Source organism: Numenius arquata, chromosome 23 (assembly GCF_964106895.1).
Source record: "Numenius arquata chromosome 23, bNumArq3.hap1.1, whole genome shotgun sequence".
NCBI classification, from domain to species: domain Eukaryota; kingdom Metazoa; phylum Chordata; class Aves; order Charadriiformes; family Scolopacidae; genus Numenius; species Numenius arquata.
In genome coordinates, this window is record NC_133598.1 from 7,339,723 (window position 1) to 7,355,581 (window position 15,859).

Sequence of the window (15,859 nt, forward strand, 5' to 3'; positions counted from 1 at the left end):
CCAGAACGAGTCGTTCCATCATCTTTCCAGGGATGGAGGTGATACTATATTATAAGATATAGTAATACATATATAATACAAAATACATTTTTGTGTGTGTGTACTGTAGTATATTGTACTGCCAGGGCCAAGTGCCCGTTATGTATATGTGTAAGTGTCTATGCCAGTACGTATATAGGTCGACAGATCACTATGTCTTTATAGATATACATATATACTGCTCCTCCATCCAAATAGACGTACAGAAGCATACACCTGCACCCCTCCATCTTTCTGTCAGTCTGTAGCTGTCTTTTTTTATATACTTGTGTGTGAGTGTGTGTATATATATATAAAAAAATAAATGTATTTATAACTATAGATCCCTGTGTGGTTTTTACACAGCAAGATACAAGTGTCCCATAGAGTTACCATCCATTACAGCTATTATCCCGGGGGGCGGGGGGGGGTAGCTGGAGGGGGGAGGGCACAGACACACAGCTATACATTGATATGTACGCACACACATAACCATGGCCCCATATAGGCTCCATCCATAGATACACACACTTATATGCAAATGTCTGTGCACATCTATATGGATCACTAACGGTTATATCTATAGCTGTATCTTTGTGTCTATAGCTATACCTTCATTTATAGCTAGACATAGCTACTATACATATAGACTCACAGAACAGTTTGGGTGGGAAGGGACATTAAAGCCCCCCCAGTGCCACCCCCCGCCCTGGGCAGGGACACCTCCCACCAGACCAGGTCACTCCAAGCCCCCTCCAACCTGGCCTTGAACCCCTCCAGGGATGGGGCAGCCACAGCTTCTCTGGGCAACATGTACTAGAGAGAGTGTATGTGTGTATATGTGTAAGCTGTGCATGTATTTAGACAGCTAGAGATGTTACACACACGTGTATGTGTGTATATATATGTATATCTGCATACACTGTGCTGTGGCCAATTGCTCCATACAGTCGCCTTGCAAGTAAACCCACCTACACCCATATATCTGCTGTGCACCTTCTGTATAGGCACGTATAGATCCATACAGTCCTCTGTCTATGCGTGACTCTGTGACAGACAGACAAACTGACCCCAGGGGGCCAAGTGCCACCCCCCCCACAACTCTTGCTCTATAGCTCTGTCTAGATCTACAGCTCTGTGTGTACATCTATACAGACATCTGCAGCTACAGCTGTATCTTTTAGCTATTTATATACATGTGTATGTATCTACATGCATAAATAGCTGTGTGTATGTGTGTATATACAGATGTAGCTATACATAGGACTCTATATGTAAGTATTTCTAACTATGTATGTATAGATAGGTATGTATAGGGGTGTGCATGTTCAGCTAGATAAATAGCTATATTCTTCTATACACGTATGTGCAACCAAGGCCAAGTACCCTGCAGCTGCTCTGCCTAGATTTAAATTCACATATGTCCGTATGTAGCTATGTATGGCCATATCCATATATGTACACAAGTACCTGTATACCTGCATGTATATCCATGTATGTATATGGATGCGTGTGCCTGTCTATATATGTGTATATATGGATATACCTCTATCAAGCTCTACATGCATGTCCGTGTATATTTATATGTGTGTATATGCATGTCTATATACATACATGTCTGTATTTACAGCTATACATATATATTTTCTTATATGTGTCTATACACATACATATCTCTGTGTGTGCGTGTGTGCGCACACGCGTGGGCTCCCGGGGTTCTGCGGGGGGGTTGCGGAGCCGCCCCGGGGTGGGGCAGCGGCGGCAGCGCCTTTAAAAGCGGGGCTGAGCACGGCTGCCTCGGAGCGAGCAGCCACCGAGCCCTGGAGCCGCAGGTGAGTCCAGCCCCAGGGGACACGGGGACCCGCTGGGAGGATGGAGGGGACGTGGGGATCCGCTGGGTGGGACAGAGGGGATGTGCGGACCAACCATGCCCTGGGGAGGAGCACCCTGCCTGTCAGGGTTCGAGGAGCGAGGAAGGGTTTCGTTGCAGACAGCCCCGCGGGGGGCAGGGAGTGGGACTCGATGGTCCTTACGGATCCCCCCAACTTGAGTCTGTGATTTCAGGAGACCAGCTGGGAAAGCGGGATGGAGAACACTTGGGTACCAGATGGGGGGGACTTGGGGACCTGCTGGGAGGGACAGAGGGGATTTGTGACCTGGCCGTGCTCTGGGGATGAGCACCCTGCTCCCTACAGGGATCACCCCTCCCTGCAGACTGAGCCCACGTCCCCTGTTTGGTGGCCACAGCGCCTCTGCTCCCCTTCCCCACCCAGTCTCTCCGCAGCCATGAAGGTGAAGGTGTGCATCGGCCTCATCCTCGCCATCATGGTGACCGCCTGCCTGTGCCGGCCCGCGGCAGAGGCACCGGGTGCTGTGGGGGACCCCCGCCGGCTCCCTGCTGGACCAGGCTGGCGGGACTGGCCCGAGTCCCTGTCCCAGGAGCAGAAGCACCTCATCTCCCGGTTCCTGCCCCACGTCTTCACAGGTACCGGGAGGCACAGGGTGGGCAAAGGCACAGGCTGGTCCCCCCCACCAACCCCCAGCCCGAGGCAGCTCTAACCCCCTGCCCTTGTCCTGGCAGAGCTGAGAGACCCCAAGGGCTATCTGCATGGGGACGAGGGGATGGAGGCCCTGCACAACCATTACTACCCCGACTGGATGGACTTCGGCCGCCGCAGCGCTGAGGACTCAGTTGATGCCGCGTAGCTGCTGGGTTGGCTGCGCCATGCAGAGCACCAGCACGCTCAGTGCACGTCTCTTCTTGCAATAAAGCTTTGGCACTATAGCTGCTACGGCTCGTGTCTGCGCTGGGAAGAGCTGGTGGGGGTCAGGCAGGTGGGATTTGCCCCCAGCCCCACCAGGAAGCGCGGGGGCAGACGAGCTGCACACAAGCTGCTTCGTGACTTCACATTTATTTGACAAGGGGACAGGGCACGGCTGGGGGCGAGGGACGCAGCCAGTGGGACCAGCAGCTACGCCCCAAAAAACACCCACTGCAGGTGTCCCCCGAGCCAGGGATGCTGCTGCTACTGCTATTTGGTGGGCAGAAAAGAGTTTAAAACCACTATTCCCTTTAAAAGTCAGCCCAGGTGCTGGCCAGAAGTGGGAGGTCTCACCCCAGCACAGGAGGGTCCCCCCCCGAGCCCAGGCTGAGCATCGCCCTTTACTGCAGCAGCCCAGAGAGCCCCCAGGGGCTGAGCTGCCCCTCACCAGGCTCAGCAGAAGCAGGAACAGTTTTTATTGCCAGAAACGGGCTCCTGCGAAGGGTCCGTACCCCCAACAGCGGGGGTCAGGGTGAGCTGGCTCCCCCCAGAGTCCTGAGCGTGGCCCCACGCAGCTCCTTACCAATGGGACCCCCATGGCTGGGTGACACGGGGCTGGGGGAACATCATCCTGGGGCTCCGCAGGGTTGTCCCCTGGCAGCTAGGGACTGCTGCCGGGTCCCGGGGCATCACCAGGGCTGGGGCTGAAAGCCCGTCCCATCTCCATTTCCCCACGGACAGGCGATGAAGAGGATGGAGGATGTGTCTTCTCCTGAGCTCACAGGCTCTGCAGTGCTGTCATGTCAGTGCCCCCCGGGCTCCCCTGCGCTCCCCCCGGGCGTAGGACATCTCCCCTCTGGCCACCACCTTGTCCAGTCCCAGGCGCTGCAGCTTCTCCACCAGGTTCAAGCTGAAGATGCTGCTCCTGGGTGGGGGTCTGTCCTGCCCCCCACCTGCAGGTGAGGAGTGGGTGTCAGCATGCTGGGGGTCCCGGGAGAGGAGCTGGGGGTCCCACCACGACCTGGTCCCTGGCACCGAGGCAGAGATGCCCCGCAGCAGCAAAAGCCTGACGAGTCCCACGGGGGTGCTCGGGGGTCCGAGGCCAGGCGCCAGCATGGGGGATGATGGCTCTGGGGAGGGGCTGCCGAGGCTCAGCCCCTCAAAGGGCCCACAAGAAGGCACGACGGCGTTATACAGACTGGAGATGAAGAGAGAGCAGAAGGGGAGGGTCAGTTGGGGGGGGTCTTATCCTGAGGGATGCTGCTGCAGGGGCCAGGGGGGGCCACAGGCAGAGCAGGGCCCCCTTTCTCCCTTCCTACACGCTCATCACCTAATGAGCCTTGGGCTGTGGGAGACCCCCCTGATCACAGCATCGCCAAAGCGCCTCAAAGTAGGGTACCAGGTTGGGGGGCTGTGGCCATGACCCCCCCCATCTCCCAGGAGGAGCTAGGACCTGGTTGCTGCTCCACAAGTGTTTTCCAAACATGCAGGTTTTTGTCTAGCAGTGCACAGTGAACTCAGCTCACACCGACTCCCAACAAGCCTTGGAGGGGCTCATTAAGGCAAAGCAACAGGGCTCATTAATTAAGGGGCGGGAAGGCTCCATCCCCAGCCCAGCACCCGGCTCCTCCAGCCAGGGCTGGGGCAAAGTCCTGGTTTATGGACAAGTCCAGGAAATCCATGTCTGCTCCCCATCGGCATCCGAAGCAAATGCTGCCCCTGCCCCCAGGGAGCTGCTCCCCAGGGAGAGCCCAGTCTCCTCTGCCCCAGGAAGACTCTTCTTCCCATCAAGGTGCTTCAGTGCAGAGACCGGGGGGGCCTGGTCCCAGCACCCTCTGGGGGGCACAGAGCCCTGGGAACGCAGCCACTCAGCAGCCAGATTTGGGGACATTTCAAGTGCCAGGCGTCTCCTGGAGCATCAGGGACTGGCAGGTGGCCCCTGGCTGCTGCATCCTCGAGCCATGCACAGAGCCAGGCATGGGGTGAGAAGGAGAGGGGCTGGGGGGGGACAGGGGGGACAGGGTTGCGGTGCAGGCAGTGCAGGCGGTGGGGGGGCCACGCGCCTTACCTGGGTGTCACCGTAGTGATCTCAGAGGTGGGGTGGAGGATGTGGCAGGTGGTGATGGTGAAGGTAGACGGGGTCTGGGGGAGGTTGTTAGCAGAGAGGAACACTGGAAGGGACAGGAGAGAGGGGGTTAATGGGGAGGGGGGGCACGACAGAGGCAGAGAGCAGGGCTCTGGGCACAGGGAGAGCTGAAGCTGAGTGAGCAGCTGCCGCCAGCAGAAAGCTGCACACATGGGGCACATCTCCAGCAGCATTTGGGTTCGGCGCTTGCTCAGCGGAGGGGGCTGCGAGCACAAGTGGGAGCAGGAGACGATGTTTCTCCCAGACCCATCCCTTCCTGCGGCAGGCACACGCCGGGGGGATAGCGAGGGCTCACCCCGGCGGGACGGCTGCGGGAGAACAGCCCTCGCACAGCCACAGACGGAGCATCCCCACAGGGACGGACGGACGGCAGGGACAGGCCACCAGCACAGGAGGGGAGAGCGCGGGGGGGTCTGAGCGGCAGCCTGGGCAGGAGGGCAGGGGCATCCCGGGGGCCACGTCCCCTCACCCCACGCTCACCCCCGGGGCGCTCCTTGGTTTTGGTGGGTGTTGAGGTTGGGAGCAGCTGGAAGGAGCTGGCATCCACGTCGTCCTCCTCTAGGTCGTTGAGGCTGTAGACCTCCTCCAGGTCCGTGTCCAGCTGCCTGAAGTCTTTGGTGAGCACCCCCGGACGGGGCACTAGGATCCCGCCTAGGTTGGGCCGTGCCAGCTGCTGCCAGTGGTGGAGTGTCACAGAGCCTGGGGGGGGACACACAGCCGGGGGGGCTCAGCTGGTGTCATGGGACCCTCCCGGCACCTCCAGCTCCATGCACCGGAAAGCCCCCTCCACCCCTCACCTTCCAGGGGCTTCACAATCTGCAGCTTGTCAGGCAGGTAGGTGAGGGAGTTGAGGGAGAAGCCAGAGCCGGCGGTGAGCTCCGAGCCCCCGGAGTAGTTGGTGCCGGTGGAGACGACACTCTCGTTGGGGGTGAGGAAGCCGCTGGAGCTCTCCCCGTCCCGCAGCCGCCCCAGCTTGTGCTCCCGCTCCGCCTCGAAGAAGGAGCGCTCCTGGGAGACGTGGCTCTGCTGCCGCACCGACAGCCGCTGCACCGCTGCCTCCAGGTCCTGCTGCCCCGGGGCCGCCCGGGGCTCCCCTCCGGCCCCCTCGCCCCTACGGTGGGCACAGAGTCAGGGGGCATCAGGGCCATGGTCCCACACCCCACCCCATGTTGTCCCAGACCCACAGGGCTCCGGCCGTGCCCACCCTCCCCCTGCCCCAGGCTTGTAGCATCAATGAATGCTCCGATGTCGCCAACATCCCAGCTCCTCCTCTGTCCCACCCAGCCCCAGCCCCCGCCATGGCACTCACTGGGCATCCTCGGAGCTGGAGCAGTCGGGTTGGGGGGTGCTGGCCCCCCCAGAGGGGGCGGCTGACAACTGCTTGGAGGCCGGCACATTGTGGGGAGACTCAGAGCAAGACTTGGCTTTTGCCGCCTGGTTCACCGCTTTCACTGTCTCAAAGACGCGCAGGTAGCTCCTGCGGGCAGGAAGCAGGCAGGGAGGGACCCTCCAGCCACCCCCCAGGGACCCCTCCCCCGGCCCAGCACGGCCACTGGTGCCAGCACTCACCTGTAGTCCGAGGAGGAGCTGTCTGTGCCCTTCCTCATCGACCCCTTGATCTCAGCCGCCAGCGAGTCCTGCAGACACGGGGGTGCCCAGTGTCAGCAGAGGGGAGAGCAGAGCCCCCCCCATCCCTCCCGCCACCCCCCACCCGTGCCCCCCGCTCACCACGGGCAGGAGGCTGGGGGCACCGTAGCGGCTGACGGTGCTGTTGGGCAGGCTGCGGCTGCGCAGGCTCTTCACCTCCTCCTGGGCTTCCTGCAGCATCCCGCCGCACTCGGTGTACTTCTCCTGCAGGTCCCGCAGCTGCTGGTGCAGGCACAGCTCAGGCACGGCCCCGGTGGCAGCAGGGCAGGACCCCTCACCCACCAGGGCACCCACAGGTGTCTCCCCAGGGGGACTCACCTCCGTCCGGAGCTGCTGCTGCACCTCCTTTGCCACAGCCAGGTGCTGCTGGAGCTCCTCCACCTCCGAGCCGTACTGCAGGCAGGAGCGGGCAGGTCAAGGAGCTGTGCCCCATGCCCCCCCCACTCAGCACCCCTCAGCACGGGCAAGGGATACTCACTGTGCGGCACTTCTGCTGCAGGTCCACAACCTGCGCCAGGAGCTGGCTGATCTCCTCCTGCTGCCGTGCCGTGTCCTCCGCCTTGCGGGCCAGCTCCTCTGAGAGGTAAACTACCTGCTGGCTCGCTTCGGCTGGGGAGGGAGCAGGGTCCATCACCACCAGGGCACGGCCCCCGCAGCCCCAGCCGTGACCCTGGGCAGTGCCTGCAGACCCCCCAGAGAGGAGCTTCCCCCCCCAAGCCCAGCCCCACGTACAGAACTGCTCCACACAGTCAATCATCAGCTGCTGCTCCTGATCCTCGTACTGAGAGGTCTCGGTTGCGATGTTGGTGGCCTGGGGGAGAGGGTCAGAGGGGCTTAGCATGACGTCCAGCCTCCCTGGGGGTCAGCTCAGATCCCCCGGTGGCAAGTGGGGCTGGGGTGGGCACAGAGAAGGGTGTCCCATCAGCTCTGCTCACCTCCATGCGGAGCTTCTGGTTCTCCTCCTCCAGGCTCTTGAGCTTCTGCTGCAAGGTGTCGTACTGGAAGTACTGCTGCAGGGACAGCGAGGACTCGTGCCGGCGCAGCCTGGGGACGGCAGGGAGGACGCTGAGCACCCGCAGTGCGGGCAGGATGGGGCTGCCCCCTCAGAGCCCTGCCCACTCCCCCCAGCACCCAGGCAGGCGTCTGCAGCGACCCAGCTCCGTGGGGCTGGACCCATGAAAGCCATGTGAGAGAAGGGAGTGCCAGCCCTGGAACTACCCCAGGGAGGGTGATGGCTACAGCCCAACGCCTCTGCCTTGCCCCCCAGGAGCATCCCAGCCCTGGGCGAGCTGTGGGACAGGGACCCCCCCACTCACGGCGTGGAGGTGGCAGAGGTGGGCTCGCTCTCCTCCGTGGTGGTGGTGTAGAAGTGGAGCAGGTCGTCCCGCATGGAGACCTCATGGCGCAGCTGTGCGATCTGGGGAGGGGAAGGGGCATCAGGGCACAGCCAGGAGGACAACGGCCGCCCACAGCCCCCAGGCCAGGCATGTAGGGGGCAGAGGCCAGGACCCTGCACTCAGGAGCTGTTACCTCCTCTTTGGCCAACTCCAGCTGCTCCTCCAGAAGCTCATTGCGCTCAGTCAGGCTCCGGTTCTGCTTCAGCAGGGACTGCCCGATGCGTGCCGCCAGCTCCAGGTCCCGCTCCTTCTGCAAGGGACAGGTCTGTCTCAGCGGGGGCCTGTCCCCTGCTCTGTCCCCTCTTCCCCAGCCCTCGCCCACCCCTGCACCTCCAGGGTCCCACCAGCCCAAGCCCATGTGTGGGACAGGCACTGGCATACCTCATCCAGCAGATTGGTGACAGCATCAATGTCGTGGTAGGTCTTCGTGATCCTGACCACCCGCTCAGCGCACAGCACTGGGGGAGAAGGGTGAAGGGTGAGCCCCCGCACTGCGGGAGCACCATCGCAGGGGCTCAGCACCGTTCCCCCCGCACTGTCCCCTGCCCTGTCCCCTGTCCCATGCCACGGCTTCCCATCAGCACTCGCTGCCCCAGGGTTGCACAGCAGAGGGAACAGGAGGTGGCTGCTGCAGGTGGCACAAAGCTGCTCCACAATGGCCACCAAAAAGGACCTTTTATCTGCTTGGCAGCACCGGCCGTGGCGTGGGGCAGAGGCAGGCAGGGATGCTCACAGCCGTGACAGCACCATGGGAAATGGGGTGCTCCTACCTCGACCCCCAATCCTGCCTGCATCTTGGGGCAGCAGGAAAGAAGCCGAGCTCCCCTCGCTGCACCCACCCCCCCAGCCCAGATGGGATGCCAGCCCCCTGCAGGGTACACGGATGGGAGGGAGGGATGGGGAAGGGCAGGCAGCCGAGACGGGATCGGAGGTGACAACTCCAGCAAAAAGCAGGCTGGAGCTCCAGTATAAATAGCGATGGTGGCACCACGCAGAGCCAGGCTCGCAGGCAGCGTCCCCTCCAATCTGTCCCCAGCCCCCTCCCCCAGATGTCCCCTGGAGAAGCCAGCCCTGCCCTAGTTTCTCCCTGGAGATGCTGGCCGAGGCTGAGCCAAGCCCATCCTCTCGGGATGCTGCACCCCGCACCCACCCCGATGCCCCTCCATCTGCAGCGACGCAGCCATCCGCGCTGCGAGCAGCCGGGGCAGAGGCAGCTGCAGGCAGGTTGCCTCAGTAACAGGCAGCTGCCTGCCATGCCAACACCACGCAGCACTGCTGCATCGGGCTGGGCCCCGGCGAAAGCCCTGCCTCCTCCCCTGCCGCTATCTGGGTCTCTGGCAGGGAGAGGGGACATGAGGACGTCTGTCCCCCCGGCACCGATCCTGCCAACTGTGCCGGCAGAAGCTGCCAGACAGCGCCGGGCACGCACCCAGATGGCAGCACTGGGAGGGAGCCAGCAGCCAGCACGAAGCCCCCGGGGCCCTGCCTGCACCCCACAGCTGCTCCCGATGCTCCCTTTGATGGTCAACCGCCCCAGAGGTGCGTGCCTCAGTTTCCCCTGGCAGAGCAGCTCTGGCGCCTCGACCTGCGTCCCCAGCCAGGACCGTGCTCCCCGGCTGGGCAAAGTGGGTTAACGGGAGAGGCTCAGCCACACAAATCCCATTACGCCGCCCCAGCTGGGGTTGTGTAATGGTGTGCGTGTTGTTATGGCAATGCCCCCACTCGCCACCCCCGTCCTGCCCCCACTGCCCTGGGTGCTGGCCCTGCACCCCAGCGGGCATGTACCCCAGTGGGCACATCTACAGGGAGAGGGGCCAACCCCAACCCCAGCCTCACCCCCCTCCCCACGCCCCAACAGGGCCTGCTCCCTGCAGGGGTCTCCAACCGGACCTCGTCAGGCCGCTGAGCCGTTAATTGGAAATAATTAGAGCATGAGCATCGTTACGGTTTGAGCAAGCGGCAGGCCCTGGGAGACAGCGGGGGCTGCAGTGCTGGCAAACACGTAAACACCCTCCCCATCCGCGGGCCTGATCCAGCGCAACGCAGGGACCAGTGCAATGTGGGGACCTGCGCCCCATGGGAGGGCAGACCCCCGTCCCCATGGGCACACACAGACCCGGCAGGGGCCCCTCGCCCCATCCCTCTGCCTGCTCCCCACCACCACTGGAGCAGGGACACCCTTCCCTGGGGTCAGGGTGACCCAGGGGGTCCCCAAGGGACCAGGCGGCGGTTTCCCTGGGATAGAGCCCTGCGAGCGGGGGCCGGGGCCGCGCACCCCACAGCGGGGAGGGGGAAACGCGGGGAGGGAAAAGCGATGGCACCCACTCCGGGGAGAGACGCCGGGCCCCCCCCGCCCGCTTCGGACCAACCCCGCTCCTCTCCGCCCGCGGAGGGACCCCGGCCCCGGGGCGGCACCGGCCGGGCCGCCCTCACCTTCCTCCAGCTCCCGGGCGATGGGGTCGGCGCCGCCGCCCGGCTCCGCGTTCCCGTTCAGCTCGTCGTAGCCGGCGGGGCTGCTCCAGATCTCCATCGCGCCGAGCCCACCGCAGCCCGGCCCCGCCGAGCCGCTCCCGCCCCTATTTATAGGGTCGCCCCGTCTGCGCGCACCTGCCCGGCCGCGAACCGCCGCTGCGGGGCCGGGGATGGGGACGGGGCCGGGGGCGGCGCCGGGCGGCAGCGGGGCGGGGGCGGCGGGGCCGGGGGGGGGCCGGGGGTGCCCGCTCCCCCCGCTCCACCGCGGCGCGGATCGACTGGCTGCGGCTGCACGGTCCCCCCCGGGGCACCCCAGGGACACGGTCCCCATCCGGCACCCCAGGACCGGGGACCCTTTGGGGCACCCCGGGGACCCAGCAGGACAGTCCTTGCTCAGTCCTGGGGTGCTGGTGCAGCTGGGCTGTGTCCCACCTCCCGGCCCCCCAGCCCATGGACACAGCGCGGGTCTGGGCACACACGGGTCCCCATGGGTGGTACCCAGTGCCAGCTGCTGAGAGGGGACACTGGGGGGTCACTGGTCCCTGAGCAGCAGCTTTGCAGGGCTGGCCCCAGATGACTCACACACAAACAGCTTCTGCCCCTCAGACGGAACAAGGAGAGGTTTTGGGTCCTTCACCCTAAACCCAGTCTGAGTGCAGGGCTGGGGTCCCCGCGATGTCACATCACGTCACGCCACAGTACAGCCTTTGCTCAAGCTCCCTGCCCTTTCCCTGCCCAGCCTCACGCTTCACCCCAAGCCTGTCCCCAGGCCTGGGTCCCCCATTGTCACCAACACAGCTCACTGCAAATCCTGCGCGCTCGGGTGCCCAGTGCTGGGACCTGCCAGGTCTGTGAGCTGGGAAAGGGCTTTTCCAAGCCCCTCCAACCTGTCCCGCTCAGCACCCCTCTATTCTGAGCGTGGGCTGGCATGCCCCATCCAGGCTGCCCCACATTCCCTGGCACCCCCAGCTACCCCACAACCACACCGCTGCAGCGGCAGCACCAAAGCAGGAGAGGTGAATAAATCATGCTGTGCTGAATTATGGAGGAGCTGGCTGGCACGTAGCACCAGCCTCACGGGCAGGAGGGCAGCGGGGCTGCACCGAGGGCCCCCCCCACGGCACCACGGTGCTGGTACTGCCAATGTACGCACCGCCTGCCCCCATCGCCTGCCCCAGTGCTGCTCCTCATTAAAACCAAACTAATCGATGAATCAACGAGGCTGGGGCAGGAGCTGCCCCTCAGCAACACACGATGCCTTTATTTGCCTGCTGGACTCCCACCCCCTGGAATCCTGACCCCAAACCATGTCCTGTCATAACCACTGGGACCCTCCTGGAGCTGGGGCCGGAGCAGGGCACCCTCGGTCCCAGACTGTCCCTTCTTGCACTGGTGGTTCTTCTGGCGGTGGCAGAGTGGGAGGTCAGGGACCCAGCCAGCTTTCCTGGGCACCTGCCCCCCGGGGACCCCAAGGACACAAGCGTGTGTCTCACCACGGACAGACGGGAGCCGCTTCTTCCTAATCCCCCTCCCGAGGATTTGCTCCTCGGGACAGGTCCCCCGTGTCCCTGCGCAAGCAGATTACAGGGGGCTATTTCTGACGGCAGCTTAAAGGTTTGGGGAAAGGGATGAGGCAGCGTGGGCCCCCTCCGCGCCGGCACACGGAAGCGGCACCGGAGGCACAGAGATACGTGACCCGCAGGGCTGCCGGGACCGAGCATGGAGAGGGGATGGGGGCGCCCGGGGTCCTGCTCAGCAGGGTGCTCCCTGCCCCACGGCACGCGAATGGAGCTGGGGCTCCATCCCTTCTGCTGCCGCTGTGGGGCAGGGGGTGCTGCTGACCCCGCTGCCGGCTGCAGCGAGGGAGAGGATGGATGGGGAAGGCTGCAGCCATGGCAGGGCACAGCGGGGGGTTTGTCCCCAGCCTGTCGCAGGCAGGGGGGTGGGAGCAGGGCCAGGCCCCAGCCCCATCTGTCTCCCGCTACCCCACATCCATCCCCCAGCCCCTCGCTCTAATCCTGCCCCCGCCACACGTGGGCCAGAGGCAGAAGCAAAGCAGAGATAATCCGTTTGTGCCCCCCGCTGAACCCTGACCCCGCGCCAGGAACAGGCCTCGCCGCACCAGCATCAGGCATCCCCCTGCCCAGCCACGGGGGCTACCGGTGTCTCCCCCCAGGTGTCTGCACCCCACGGCTCTGGGGGCTTCACCGGCAGCAGTGTCCCTGCGCCCCCTTGGCCCCTCTGGGCTGTCGTGTTTGTAGGGTAGCAGCACTGGGGGCCATTGGCGCACCCTCCCCTGTCCCCCCACCAGTGTCCCACCCCGGGAGCGGGGACGTGCAGGGGGTCCCTGGAGATGACAGTGACTCTCTCTGAGCATCCGGCTCGGTCCAGAAGCTGCTCCCAGAATTAGCCTGGGATGTTCCAGGCGAGGAAATCCAGCCTGTCAATCCTGTTAGTGGCGATTAGCTCCTGCACTGCCCTCGCCACCCCGACCCAGCCCTGCCAGCGCTGCCTTCACCGCTGCCTGCACCACTGCCTGCACCCTGCCGCCTGCACCGCTGCCTGCACCCCGCTGCCTTCACCCTGCTGCCTTCACCACTGCCTGCACCACTGCCTTCACTGCTGCCTGCACCCCACTGCCTGCACCCTGCTGCCTGCACCCTGCTGCCTTCACCGCTGCCTGCACCCCGCCGCCTGCACTGCTGCCTGCACCCCACTGCCTGCACTGCTGCCTGCACCCTGCTGCCTGCACCCCACTGCCTGCACTGCTGCCTGTACCCCGCTGCCTACCCCACCGCCTGCACCCCGCTGCCTACCCCACCGCCTGCACCCCTTGGCCCTCGCCAGCCCCACGTCCCCATGGGATGAAGCACTCACGGAAATACCGCAGGGTCTCCTCAATCTGCTGGGGGGTGAGGGGGGCTGGGGGCTCCGGCGGCCCGGGGGGTGCACGCAGCCAGTCGTCGTGGTCATAGCCGAAGACGGTGTCAGCCCGCAGTGTGTAGCGCGGCAGCGGCTCACCCAGCAGGCTGACGATCTCCACCTCAGGGACATCGCCGCTGCACAAGTCTGGGGACAGAGGGGCATGGCATCAGCTGAGGGTGGGGGGCACCCAGTAGAAAGGGAGTATGGGGGGGCCATGGTGGGGGGGGGGCGCTTCCTATACCCCTCAGCCCAGTCTTGTCCACTCAGGGTTTGAGTTTGGTGCCACCAGCTGGGTCTGTCCCCATGGCCACTTGTGTTTGGATAGGGGGCCCCCCCACAGGGTGGCACACAGGGACCTCCCCACCCCAGTTCGCCCCTGCTCCCCCCTTACGCCCCCGGCTTTCTGTGGGCAGGGTCCTGCTGCCATCTCCTGGCCGCGCTCTGCCTGTCCGAGCGGCGCTGGGGACAGCAGGCCAGGGACACCGGTGTGGGACCAGGGATGCCGGGACGGTGGCTGAGCTCTGGCCACACCATGCGGACAGGACGAAGGACCAGCCCGAAGCTGCCCCAGCTCCTCACCCCCCTCACCCCGGTCCCCAGGGCCACCCACCAGCACCACCCGCCTCTACCCACCGGTGATGGTCGCGGCATCACGGCGTCCACCCGTGGCCGACCTGTGGGGCGCGGGGCTGACATGGGGCAGGGCAGCGCTGGGCGAGTCCGGGCCGGGCTGAAGGTGGCAGGCGGGAGGGTGCTTGCCGGGGGGAGTCTCTTGTGGGACCGCGGCGTCCAGTTTGGCTGGCGTTACGTGGGGGGGGCGGCTGCCATGGGGAGAAGCCCCTTCCTCCCTGGCTCCCTGGAGCGATGCTGGCAGGCAGCAGAGTCCCCTCTCTGGCCCCTGCCTGGGGAGAAGCAACTGTCAGGGTGATGCTCTGGGGACTGGGGACACATCCTGCACCCCAGCCACATGCTCAAGCATCTGGGTGTCCCCTAGCAACCTGCCGGTTGGCCAAACAACCCCCCCGGGGGCAGCATCTGCCAGGCCCGGGGGCTTGCAGAGACCCGGACAGCACGGCCAGGGCTTGGGCGTCCCCACTGCCCGGCCAGCCCGTGGCTGCTGTGGGGACAGGGGGACCACGGGGACGACCAGCACCCAGGCGGGCCCCAGCTCAGCCTCCGCTTGCTGCTGAAGGTGGAGCAGTTTTGGGGTGGCTCCGGGGCAGCGTACCTGCTCAGCGCCGCCTCTGCAGCAGCCGCTGTGTGACACGAGGGGGCTCAGCACCAAAGCAAAGACTTGGTGATGTCCGGATCAGCGCCAGGCGGGAGAAGATGCTCCGAAGGGACCGGGCAGGACCCTGTTCCCCCCAGGCTGGCAGCCAGGTCCCTGCCTGCGGGCACGGGCAGGAACAGGAGCTGTACAGCGCTCGGCAGTGGGTGGACACGGCTGTGGTGCCGGCAGCTCTCGCGGGAGCCCTCGGGAGCCCCACCTCGGAGAGCAAAGTTCGGCTGTGATCCTCCACCCCGTCAGCACCAGGATGCGGAGCAGGGACCTGCCGTGTTGCCCAGGGCAGGGCTGGGCAGCATCCACAGCCGTCCCGTCCCAGCCATAAACACATCATGCGATAAGCCATAAAACCAGCACGTTCCTGCTCTCCTGCCACCTCCAGTGTCCCTGGCTCGGGCTGCAGCCACTGCTGGCACTGCTGCCCCTCTGCCCTGGGGGGGCCAGAGCCTCGGGCGCAAGCCCCATGTCCCCACCTCTGCCTCTGTTCCCACCTCGGCTGCAGGGAGGGCTCTGGCACCAGCAGCCCCTCGTCCCTGGGAGCAGGTTCATCCCAGGGCATTGGCTGCCGTCCCTCCCGGCACGTGCTCATGGCTGCTGTCACGTTGGCAGCACCCAGGCCACCCTGCACCTCCCTTCAGCGAGGTCATGTCCTTCCCGGCACACAGGACAGGCACGAGGCCGCAGGGACACCCCGAAGCACACCCACAGCCCCACAGCCCTCTGCCCCACGGCACTGGGACCGCCAGGCAGCCCAACCCTGCGCCGTGCTGCCCAGACAACAGCTCCCCAGCCCCAAACCCACGGACCCTCTCCCCTGAGAAGGAAGGGGACCCACCGTGCCGAGGTGCCGGGCTGCCGCTGGCTCTGGGGAGGGAGCCCGGTGCGTGAGTCAGCACTTGGCCGGGGCTGCCAGAGCCCTGCGTCTACTTTTGGCCCAGCTCCTGCACATACATTAACTCTCCCCACGGGGGGACATTGTTCAGACACGTGTGAGCAGCTCCCGTCACGCCAGACCCCCCTGTCCCCCCGGCCACCAGCATTGGGCTGCTGGATGACCCGGGGACCTGCCCCACTGGGCGAGAGCAGGAGGATGATGGACCTGGGCCACTGGCCGGTGGTGGTGGGCCAGGAGAAGTGAGGCCCTGGCTCAGCTGGTGCCTGGGTGCATGTGCAGACCTGTGCTGGCTGCTCTCTGCCCTGCACCGAT

At 64.5% G+C, this 15,859-nt stretch overlaps 2 protein-coding genes across 2 annotated transcripts; one reads left to right on the forward strand and one right to left on the reverse strand.

The window, feature by feature from the left end:
- Positions 1-2,304: 2,304 nt before the first annotated feature.
- On the forward strand, positions 2,305-2,724 carry LOC141474915 (gastrin/cholecystokinin-like peptide). The gene is made up of 2 exons (XM_074163028.1): positions 2,305-2,503; positions 2,600-2,724. Exons 1-2 carry the CDS (start codon positions 2,305-2,307, stop codon positions 2,722-2,724), a joined length of 324 nt encoding a protein of 107 aa, XP_074019129.1.
- An 854-nt stretch (positions 2,725-3,578) lies between these two features.
- Positions 3,579-10,500, reverse strand: HAP1 (huntingtin associated protein 1). Its single transcript, XM_074163025.1, has 15 exons — positions 10,404-10,500; positions 8,352-8,428; positions 8,104-8,220; positions 7,890-7,990; positions 7,509-7,617; positions 7,306-7,384; positions 7,052-7,182; positions 6,892-6,966; positions 6,655-6,792; positions 6,496-6,563; positions 6,236-6,403; positions 5,724-6,037; positions 5,407-5,625; positions 4,849-4,951; positions 3,579-3,978 (listed from the first exon to the last, which is right to left on the reverse strand). Exons 1-15 carry the CDS (start codon positions 10,498-10,500, stop codon positions 3,579-3,581), a joined length of 2,196 nt encoding a protein of 731 aa, XP_074019126.1.
- Between the last annotated feature and the right edge of the window lie 5,359 nt (positions 10,501-15,859).